This window comes from Haliotis rubra, unplaced genomic scaffold, assembly GCF_003918875.1.
Source record: "Haliotis rubra isolate DU_JTF1 unplaced genomic scaffold, ASM391887v1 Scf579, whole genome shotgun sequence".
NCBI classification, from domain to species: Eukaryota; Metazoa; Mollusca; class Gastropoda; order Lepetellida; family Haliotidae; genus Haliotis; species Haliotis rubra.
The window spans coordinates 515,082-527,618 of NW_025767278.1; the positions used below are offsets into that span (position 1 = coordinate 515,082).

A 12,537-nucleotide genomic window follows, 5' to 3' on the forward strand; every position below is an offset into this window, starting at 1 on the left:
ATCATCACTGCCCCTCCAGCCCTCAAGCATGGGTTACCATAACCCGGATCTTCACAGATTTTGTACAGTATTTAATCTGGACTACTCGTTTCAGTGGTTGATAACATGAGAAACAAACCAAGCTGTACTGTGCCACTGACTCACATATCGGCATTATGATCATCTGATCATCTTGTGCCAAGACCTTGGAAGCATTTTCTGCAAATGTTCAGGTGTATCACAATACTTACTAAAAAATGTTGTATTTTGGATAAGACCTTCCCATACAGATTCTACAACCTTGGGTTGTGTCCCACCCGGGATTCGAACCCACACCGTCAGAGTGAGGTACCTAATTCCAGCACACAAAGTCGGAGCATTCCCGCCCACTCAGCCGCCATGGCCTCCTCATTAATGGATGTCATGCTGTAAAACCATGTTCTATCACCAATATGTACAATGTGTGAACATGTTTTAGGTCCTCCCAGCTTTAATATTGCAGGAATTTTGCTAAAAATGCCATAAAACCATCTCTCTCACTCAAGACAAGCATGGGTTACTGCATGGGGGTAGTTGAGTGGTTAAGGCATTCGCTCATCATGACTCCACATGGGTACAATGTGTGAAGCCCCTTTCTGGTGTCCCCTACAGTGATATTGCTGGAATGTCACTAAAAGTGGCATATAACCCTACTCTCTCACTGCATGGGGACAGTTCTCCCCACTTGAGTGAGTGAGTGAGTTGGGTTTTACGACGCTTTTAGCAATATTCCAGCAATATCACGGCGGGGGACACAATAAATGGGCTTCACACATTGTGCCCATGCTCCCCACTTGAGTGAGTGAGTGAGTTGGGTTTTACGCCACTTTTAGCAATATTCCAGCAATATCACGGCAGGGGACACAATAAATGGGCTTCACACATTGTGCCCATGCTCCCCACTTGAGATCCTGGAGCCATAATCAAGAATATTACCCTGTCTTAGTTCAGGGCAGAGGGGTAGCCTAGTGGTTAAAGCGTTCGCTCGTCACACAGATTACGCAGGTTTGATTCCTCAAATGGGTGCCATGTGTGAAGCCCATTTCTGGTTTCCCCTGCTGTGATATTACTGGAATATTGATAAATGTGGCATAAAACTAAACTCGCTCACCCTGTGTAAGTTCGATGCACAGATCATTGAATGACTTTGTTGGAGATGTTGAAGTTCATGCACCCTGCATCACATGAGCTGTGATCAATGTTTTAAGTGAGTTAATGTTGACTAATGGGCCAGTCAGCACTGTTCAAGTGGCCTGTAAATAATTAATCTCATCCATTGGATAAAACTATCAACAAAAGACCATGCCTTTGTGATATGATGACAAGAAAGAACTGGAACTGCAGTACTTCACCGCAGTACTTCACTGCAGTACAAAGAGATTTTAGTGCTACGATGATCATAACTCCCAGAAATTTAAACATGCAGATTTACGATAGTCGTAACTACTGAGGATCTTACTTCTAAGATGATCTTGACTCTCATACTTCCGACCAATGATATTTACATCAGTGAGTGAGTGAGTGAGTGAGTGAGTGAGTGAGTGAGTGAGTTCAGTTTTACGCCGATTTTAACAATATTCCAGCTATATCACGGCGGGGGACACCAGAAATGGGCTTCACACATTGTACCCATGTGGGGAATCGAACCCGGGTCTTCGGTGTGCGTGACGAGCCAACGCTTTAAACACTAGGCTACCCCACTGCCCGATATTTACATCAATAACATCACTTTGCGGCAAAGGCCAAATATTCTCATTTCCATGTTTTGTAACTCCCAAAATTTAACATATACTTATGACAGTTCTGTTGTTCTGTACTACAGCACCCAGGTTGCCGTTCTGCTAAGCATCTTAGCTCTAAGATGATCCTGACTCTCAAACTTCCAACTGATGATATTTATAGCGATAACATCACTTTGTGGAAAAGGCCCAATGTCCTAATTTCCATGCTGAAGTTCAGAACAGGCAGAATGCCGAGAACAGTTAAATTTTGAAAATAATATTTACATAACTGTACATTACGAGGAACATTATTTACCATCATGCAAAGCTGGAAACAAAATATGCCAAATTAGAGAATTCATTTACAGGGGCTCATGACTCAAATAATATTTGTGACTGCACTTAACAGCCAGTATTCTCCTAAAACTAAATAAACTTTGTAAATCTCGGCAATCAATGTAAACATCAGTGCCAAGTCCGGCTCTCCCACAAAGATAAAAACAAAGTTTATGCAGCTTTAAAAAAAGTAAAGCACAGCAGTGTAAATGAGCCATCAGCAAGAACAAGTACATGTGTAATTGATATAATGCGGAGCATGACTTCTCATTTAGTATAGCCGGTACCACTTCATTAAGATTTAACAAGATGCATGTGGCGTCTTCATATTACTGTCAAGTCAGCATACAATATAATAAACAGCCGAACAGTTAAAGAGTGAATCCGAAAGCAGTGTTTCACTTACGTCAGGAAAGTGTAAATCATTTTTGAAAATTAAAGACCTACATGGTTCTTTAAAATGGCTGGATAAGATAAGAGCAATGAAAGTTAGCATGTGCTAGTTAAGGCTGTAACGATTCACTCGCATATTCGGTGAATCGAACCGTAGCCCTTCATGAATTCAATTCATTATTCGTGGTCACCAGAACCGAATATTAACGAATACTCATAATTTTGTTAAGGGAGCAAGTTTTACTTGAACCCTTATGTCCTTACCAAAGTGAGATATGTAAGAATGGAACATGTACTAGCATTGCAGTAGTGCAAGTCATGTTAGTTTGCCAAGACTGCACATGGTACTGTCGATTATAACTATTTCATACCAAATTTGAGTGCCATGAGATGACAGTTATTGTTGTGACAAATCAAACCTGTCAGCATGGGCGTTCCATATTGTACATCAATCACTTAACTACAATATTGTATTTGTGAATAATTATTCGTATTCGTTACCCAATATTCATGATACGTATCATATTCGCCACATAGTGTATTCATTGCAGCCCTACTGCTAGTATGACAGTGCAGCTATGATAAAAACGAACGAACGAACGAACGAACGAACGAACGAACGAACGAACGAACGAGCGAGCGAATCAGTGTTTGTAGTTTAACGCTGCCCTCAGCAATTTTCTAGCTGCATAATGATGGTCTGTAAAGAATTAAGTCTGGACCAGACAACCCTGTGATTGACATGACATGTCAGGGGTGGAAATAACATGAGCATCACATCTGATTTTTAAAATAAACAACATAATTAACATTGGAAAGTCAACTGGACACCGGTACAGTGATTGAGATGACATGTGTCAACCAAGTCAGTGAGTCTGATCACCCGACCAATTCTAACCCAGATCTTGACGGGTTGAACGAATGAGCAAGTGGGTTGGTTGATAAGTGAGTGTTTTACACTTAACATAAGTAATGAAAGGATTAATCTAAACTTTGATTAATTCGCTTACTTTACAATACCCGTGAAGGTCCGGGTTAGAATATTGATCTTCAGTAACCCATACTTGTCATAAGAGGTGACTAACATTATCGGGTGGTCAGGTTCGCTGGCCTGGTTGACAGATGTCATCAGTTCGCAACTGCGCAGATCGATGCTCATGCTGTTGATCACTTGATTGTCTGGTCCAGACTCGATTATTTACAGACCGCCGCCATATAGCTGGAATATTGCTGAGTGCGGCGTAAAACTAAACTCACTCACTCACGTACTTTACAAACATACTAGCAACTACAAATGAGAAAGCTAAGCTTCATCATTATCTGGACAATCCTTTGAATTAAACCTTTAGAAATACTTTATTAGAAATCCCTCTTAAATAGGCCAAGTAAGGAAGGGATAGAAAAAGAAGATAAGTTTTGAGTGAGTGAATGATTCAGCTTCACTGTTTTATATACTATACAGGAACTTAGTCAAAGGTTTATCCTTTGTGGATCGAGCCACAAAGTACTGTGACTATGTGTCCCAGTTCACCCAGCTGTGAATGGGTACCTCGTAAGGATGGGAAAGCCACATTAACTTGGAGTGCCTAAAAGGCTGTAAGAGTTGTATGCTCCCCAGGGAGTTGAGATTGAAAAATATGATGTGCCATTGTGATTGACATCCAATGATCAAGGAAAACACGAAGCGCCTTTGAGTCGTGAGTTTTAGTTTTACACCTCACTCAGCAATATTCCAGCTATATGGCGGTTGGGCAGCTGAGCTGAGCTGGATATTGGCGTTATACAAATATCACATAATGATAATGATCCTGATCCTGATGTATGATAGTGACAACTACCGGAAGGAAACTCAAGTCATTCTCTTGATAACCCTACCAAATAGATCATTATTTTTTATCAACAACCATTTCATCAAGTAAAAGGGCAATATATCATCAAAGCTGCAATATCCGTTTTATGTTCAAAGAAAAAACAGTATCTGCTCACTTCTAACCCTAACACACATTGAACACCGTAAATATATTCCATCAATTATACTCTTCTTACCACATTTTATTGATTAATGGTGCTTTAATAAACTGAAAGCTTGAACCCTTTTATATCATGAATGTCAAAAATATGTGATTTGTCACTCCCTACATTATTTTCCATGCTAAAAAAACACCCACCAAAACTTTGTAAAAAATTACCCATGATTCAACTTGATTCAAATTGCAGCAAGTTTTTTGAAGTATAAAATATGATTATTTTGGATTTATTCTGTTATGCCAACCCATAATATCTGTGCCTTCTCTTGTTTCAGACTCATGACGTAATGAACATAGAGGACTCGACCAATAATGATCAAGACGAGGAGCAAGAGCCAGCCAATGAGAATGCCATGTATAATAACCCCTCACTTGTCGGTCTTTCACCTCAATTCCTCAATGACAGCGCAAACTACCAGTTCAATTTAACAGATGCCATTGAAGACTCAACAAGTCCTGTCCTCACTGAAAGGGAGAGGTTCTACCGATCTTACAATCCCAATGTGGGCTTGCACACCGCCGCAGTGCTAGGTGGGATTCTTGTGTGGGTGATTATATACCTGTTTTATAGAACAAAGTGCAAGAAAGCTGTGATTCGATTAATTCGAGAAAAAAGGAAAAAGGATAAAGTGTTTGCCGAGAAAGAGGTCATGGGAAGGTTCATCCCGACCACTGTGGAGCAGACTTGTGGCTTGTTGGAACATTCAACTATCGGTGGATTTGAACAAAAGTTTTTTGGAAAGGATTTTGTGATAGATCAAATCCAGGCCAGTATAGAATGCCAAAAGCTGATAGTCAACGAACACAATTACAGCCCCACCACTGATGATCAGCATTCGAAATGGAATCAAACAGAGTTACCTTCCCCTGTTCTGCTTCCAACATGCAACCTTTCTTCCCCTTCAGTTACAACACTAGACCTCCATCAGATGCGACAACAGCGACTTATTCAGCAGCTTCCAAGCGTTGAAACAGACATCGCACAGGCAACAGCTCAATGGGTTCAGGATCAACCACTATCTTCACAAAGCGCCAGTTTCCAAGATATCTCAGGAGTAATTCTCAAAGTTCAACCCCACACAGTGCGAAATCACATCCCAGGATCTTGTCCACTGGATTCATTGACATTACGACACAATCTGACTCCAGTAACACCCAAAACATGGAACAAAAGCATGCCAATATTGTCTGAGAATTTGCATATATCATGCGAAGAGCTCTCTGTAGAGAAGAAAACAAACTACAAAGAGGACAAGAAGGTGAAAGTGCTGCCAAAATTGACCATACCAATTCCAGATCTAAAGGAATTTTCCTCCTCTTCAAGACTCAATGCGTATTCCCCAGTGCCTATACCCGTAACGCCCACAGTGATGATACAGAACTTTACCTCAAAAGGAAACACCAAAAACTCCCCCCTTCACAGGAACAACAGTAATGATTCCATGACCTCAAACTCCTCTGAGGATCCGTTACTTGCTCAGCCTCAGATGCAGATTGGCTGGGTGGGCAAAAACATGATTACACTTCCCCGGACCAAAGATTCCGACTGCAATGAGGATACACAGTGTAATACCTCACATCTACATCCCATTATCAAGATAGATAGCATGGAAACCAAGTTATAGCATTTATCACACGGTGCCAAACTACACGTTGGTCCTGTCTGAAATCTAATGGAGTATTTTGTATTGATGTATGGAAATAGCAAGAGTATCGTGCAGACTCATTTCATGCATTTTCATAGGATATCTAGCTAAATCATCTTCAGGGTATGTGATCAATGTGTACATGTTATTAAGTCAAATTCTGTTTGATTTGAAAGGTTATATTTGTGTGTGAGGAGGTACATTGACACAGGACTCTACTTCAATTCACATGTATAGAAGTCACTGGTTTGGTAATAATGTTGTTGCAAAATGACTTGCATATTTCTGGAAAAACATCAAACACCACTTACCACATTGTTATTTTTAATATTCTATCCTATAAATCAAACACATTTACATTTGTTTACAAAGAACCACACTGCTCAAAATTTGATAAGGATAGTCATCTTTAGTCAAAGGTGTGATCCTGAACAAATATTGAGTAGCATACTCATTCAAATTCAGAAACCATAATGGATTTGCTGATATGTTTGGAATCTGTTCATTGGCAGTATTTCTTTGTTTACCCTTTTCCAGTGTATGAAATAAGCTAAAACCCAGCCAGACATAAGGGCGTGTAACTTCAAAATGTTAATAGCCCCAAATGGATTTAACCAGACCAGACACCCCCCCACCCCCCCCAAAAAAACAACTCAATTTTTAGTTACAATTAATAATTTAATGAACCTGAGACATGTATTTACTGTCTAACGGTCTTTTCACAACAGTCATTTTCAGAGAAATCCGACTCCGAGTTGTTGTCAGAGTAACGCTCAATTTCAGACCATCGGGCTGGCTAGCTGTAAATTTAGTCAATCCGTCAGAAATCTAGCCCAGAAATCCATTTCATACACTGCCCTTTCAGAAGCTTCTTTGCATCCAGTCAACAGATGCAGCTATCTGGAGAAACAGTGTTCTTGTACAAACGTCATGCATTATCATGATCATGTATTAGTGATACCCTACTTATCGAAATAAGACCATTATGTAGGTATTTCATTTGAAGTGGGAGATATATGAAATAATGACGGGTCTGTGCTGAATTTTTCCAGGTGCATATATATTGAACATATTTCAAGATGATCATATATACATGTTTTTGCAAAGCACAACCCTATGAAACAGATGATCAGATAAAGAAATTAGCATCAGCATGCTAGCCTAAGGAATTTGCCTAACATTGCCCCTGCTACTCAAAATTGTTAAAAATGTTTGATGTTGTGATATGTTGTTATTTAAGCTAGCAGACTTTCAACGTTAATTTTATCCCACAAAGATTATATTTCTGTATGGCTTACTTGTGTGAGACAGCAGTATCCATGGGGTTCACAACATATTCATGACAGTGCGGTGAGTGGAAGCTGTGAACGAGACATATGCACAATGATGATGCAACCTTTCTACAGGTCACGACCTCTTTAATATACTACTCAACTTTTGTTTGGGAAGGATCATCTTTCTATGATCCAACTGATTCTCATAATGTGTTAATGTATATGTAAATAGAACGACACATCGGATCACATGTTGAGTAGTATATTGGTCCAGTGATTACTTCACTGTTTGCTACAGAACTGTAGCATAGTGCTCAGGCTTTCATCATTAAAATATCAGCCCCGATGGCAGCATTTCATGTTTTATTCAAGAAGAAAACCATTCTTGTACCATTCAAAATAGGGATGCTGTCTCCTAATGATGAAGGATTCAAACCTTTCTGTATTCTGAAATGTACCCTGATACAGACAGGAATACCAAAATTTAACCTTGATGCCAGTGGACACTACCATTCCACAATGCATGAAACTGGTTTGGAAATCTACACTTTGTAGGTTGCAAAGACCAAAACCTGTTTGTGTGTTGTGGAGTGGTACCCTGATACAGACAGGTATACCAAAATTTAACCTTGATGCCAGTGGACACTGCCATTCCACAATGCATGAAACTGGTTGGAAAGCTTACACTATGTAAGCTGCTGAGACCAAAACCTGTTTGTGTGCATTGTAGGGTGGTACCATGATACACACAGGAATACGAAAATGTAACCTGGGTTCAACCTGGCACCAGTGGACACTGCCATTCCACAATGCATGAAACTAGTTTGGAAATTTACACCATGTTGGCTGCAGAGACCAAAGCCTGTTTGTGTGGGTTGTTGAGTGGTGCCATCCTGGCTCTGGTACCAGACATACCGATAGTCTGGTATACAATTGTACATTTCCACAGGGCACATTTCAGCATACAGGTTATACCTGTTGTAACCTTTATCAGTTTGTAATGAAATCCAGTTATCTGATTGTTAGTTGCTGTCTTATCGGTCAGTTGGTCGGTGAGCCTGTCCGGATATCTTGACGTCATAATGTTTCATGTCCTTGCCATGTGATAACTGACCATGTACACATTTTGAGAAACCAAACCGAACCTGTTGGCATATCCGATGCTGTCACATAAATATTCTCCATCGCACTACTCTGTGAACACGTAGTGATCAATGTTTTCCCTGTGTCAACAGTGGTGTGTACAGGAATGTACAGGCTGAGCTGTCTCGTACATTGTCTGAGCTTTGGTCTCATGGTGTACAAGTCCATCCGGCTTGTAACAACCTGCTGACCTGCTACTGACATGTGTAACTCACAACATGAAGTCAACACTTAAGCACTAAATACTGGATCTGTTGTTGAAAATATTGCAGCCTGGGAGCCAATAGGTTACTGAAGCTACAAGTTGATGACATCCTCTGCAAATGTTCTGTAATCAATCATTTCATCACGCCTAAAAAAAAAAGCTTGTGGTTCCGATTTCCCCGACCGACCCTAAATATTCCCGCCGAGCCTAACAATTTTACTCACCACATAATAAATTAAATTTATTTTCAGACACATGTGTAGTGTAAAAATATTTTGCAAAAAAACAAAACCCTACCTACCTACCCTAGTTCTGAAATGTAGGAAATCGGAACCACAACATTTTTTTTTTGGCCTAATCAATCTAAATATTTAACTGGTAACACCCCGTAGCTTCAACTTGTTGTAGATATGCTTTGCCAATGACTCTACACATGCATCATTCAGTGAGTGAGTGAGTGAGTGAGGTAGTGTGTGAGTGAGGTGAGTGAGTGAGAGGGTGAGGTAGTGAGTGAGGTAGTGATTGAGGTAGTGAGTGAGGTAGGTAGTGAGTGAGAGGATGAGTGAGGTAGTGATTGAGTGAGTGAGGTAGGTAGTGAGTGAAGTGGTGAGCGAGGTAGTGATTGAGTGAGTGAGGTAGTGATTGAGGAAGTGAGTGAGGTGGTGAGTGAGGTAGTGAGTGAGGTAGTGATTGAGTGAGATTGATGTAGTGAGTGAGTGAGAGGGTGAGGTAGTGGGTGAGTGAGGTGGTGAGTGAGTGAGGTAGTGAGTGAGTGAGTGAGTGAGTGAGGTAGGTAGTGAGTGAGAGGGTTGGTTATATGCCATGGTAAGCAACATATAACCTGGCAGCATATTATCACATCTTCTGTACTAAGCCAACCAGTAGTCATAAAGGTGAATATTGTTCCACAGAATAATATTCAGTCTATGCCCTTGTAACACACACTATAGGAAGGACCAAATTGAAATATGAATTCCAAGTTCATAAATCTGCCATGGTATTCCTATGTAACCAATCATCAACCTTAACCACTTGCCCAAATGTTTGAGTTCCTTGAAAATACTGTCTGTCTTTAGTTGAGTTCATACCATACCTCAACACCAGAGAGCACCCAGTCCTTGAAAACATTGCATTAGGTGTGTAAGGCAGAACAGTCCTTAAAGTTATATGTATGTATGCTAGCTAGTAGTCACTTTATGTTGTTAGGTACAAATTGTTTGCAAGCCATTTAGTTCGTGCAAAATGTTGTTCAAGAATTATTTTGTAAATTTTGTATTAATATTATGAGGGAGCAGCCAAGGTGTGATATTCTGTACTATATGATGACGAGGCCTTAGACGATGTAGCAAATAGCTGTGACATTATAAACTTGTATATAAACTATCCTTGTCCTTTATTCAATACTTGTCTACAACTATTAACGTAACATAAAGTAACGATTCTGTGTGAGATACCAAACAGGTAATTGTCAGTGATATGTCAGAGAATATTTTGTCGTGATTATCTGCCCAGATTACCATGAGTGAAAAGGGATAGCAGGGACGGAGATTACAGGTGGATCACGTAAAACTGTGATGACACCATTTGTCTGTTTATTGTCTAACCATTCAAATAGGTCGAATAGCAGCACGTGTTTGGAAGGGCAGCAATTCCTTCTCTGCTGTTAGAACAATTTGAATATAATTTGAATAAAAAAAAATGTTTGTTGCTAACCATATAAATAACAGGGCTCCAGATAAGGGCCGTATCGGCATATGTACGGCTAAAAGATATGCACGATACGGTAGAAAGTAACTTAGAAAACGTAGCAGATACGCACCACAGCAGTGGTGTACGGTCTTAGTCTTAATCATTTACAGACATATTTATCTGAAAAAGTATTGTTATTGACCTGTTTACACAAGAGTAGCAATGTTGTGGTGCATATATGAAACAAAACACAAGATTACTGATACTCCATTAAATTCCATTCAGTACTCTAAATGTACTCTTAAGGTTTTCCAGTACTCCTATATTGAAAAAATAAGGAGTACGTTCTCCTGATGTTGAAAAATTATCTGGAGCCCTGAAATAAGGTTGAAAATCATCTGCCACATGCATTCACATAAATTTAATAAAAAAACCAACTGTTTATTGTCTAAACATTCAAATAGGTCGAATAGCAAGGGCAGCAATTCCTGCTCTGCTGTTCACACCTCTCATGCACACAATTTAAATAAAAAAACACGTTTGTTGCTAACCATTCAAATAAGGTTGAATAGCACCTGCCCCTCACACAATTTGAATAAAAACAGGTGTTGCCTAACCATTCAAACAAGGCAGATATGATTAAAACATAAAAATAAATGGCTAAATGTTATTTTCTTATGGTATTTACAAGCTCTTAAGTCTCTGTTGTTCAAATGACTAAAAACTAATTTGACTGGTAAGTTTGTATTCCTGATTTTATCTTTCAAAATTTGTATACATTAATGGTAGTTTCTGTTTTATACATAACATTAGGGAGGTGTTGTGTGATTGGTTCTATAACCTATAACTAATGTTACCTTTCAGCCACCCGATTGGTCAGATGAGGTTCAAGAGGAGTATCCCTGCTGAGATAAACCTATCATTAATACGGTGGCTGTCTTGTGTCCACATCCTGTTAGTCTGAAGCTTTTGAAAAGGTCTCATGACTGGTAGTTTAATACAATATTCATTAATGATCAAACAACAATTTGTGGACAAGCTGAAAATAACCCATTGTGTCTGTCAGGGTCAAGGTCACTGTTACTATTAATCAATAAATGTATATGTGTTCAATGTAGTTAGTGCACTGCTTCCATCAACAAACACAACTGAACATTTTCAAGGAGTAAGCCCAGAAGCTGACTTGTTGATTTGGGGTTTTCAAAATTGGAACACAAAAACATTCCAAATGTATTTTGCCATCCAAATTTACTGATAATTTAACTTCAAATGAAAGATCAACTATACATTTTTTCATATCTATCAGGTCCAAAATGAACGTTCTAATTAAAACCAAAACAGTTTTTTTATATCATCCCATACATTTGATTAGCTATGATCCCATCCTTAAAGAAAATGAACCAATATCCTGTTTTGTAAAAGGGATTCACCCTGTTTGGTCAAGGCATCCAAACGTGAATCAGAAGGTCCACTGGGTTCAGCTCCTATCATAGGACTCAGGGATTGGGATAGAGAACTTTGACAATGGGCCATTTTCAGGATTAATGGCCATTTTCTGAATTTAGAATGGGCCACTGCCCTTGTATCAATAGTAAACTTCAAAATTTTAATGGGCCATTTTTTATTCTAATGTGCAAAATGGCCCATGGCCCCTGCCTTTCCTAATCCCTGAGGACTTGAATTGTTTTGCTGCTATATTGTCTCAGACACAAGAGCACAGCTCTATGTGATACACAACCAAAGAATTTACTGAACAAAACAGTGAGTTGGTCTGGGTTTAGACAAACTATACCAGGGTGTTACAAAACTATGACGCTTTTCTTCAACAAATAGTTAGCAAGAAGATTGTACAGCTAGTGACGTACACTTTCAAACCTATACAAGAGATGTTGGAAGTTTGTAGAGGCTGTTGTTTGTAAATGTCTGCTGCTGGTCTGGAATGAATGAGACATTATGCATACTTTTTCCGTTGACCATTACATTAGAACAGTAAAATATTGTACATTTAATTTTGTTTGGTGCATGAAAACATGAGAACATCATTAGAGGTTTGCCGACATCATCTAGTAATGGATAAATATATGC

General features: G+C 39.3%; 1 protein-coding gene across 1 annotated transcript in view; it reads left to right on the forward strand.

Moving 5' to 3' along the window:
• Positions 1 to 6,734, forward strand: part of LOC124254654 — a 42,323-nt gene extending 35,589 nt beyond the window's left edge. The window contains exon 3 of the mRNA XM_046688493.1: positions 4,771 to 6,734. Within this exon, the coding sequence (XP_046544449.1) occupies positions 4,783 to 6,120 (1,338 nt within the window). The 5' untranslated portion in view covers positions 4,771 to 4,782 and the 3' untranslated portion in view covers positions 6,121 to 6,734. The remainder of the gene's footprint in view (positions 1 to 4,770) is intronic.
• The last annotated feature ends 5,803 nt before the right edge of the window (positions 6,735 to 12,537 follow it).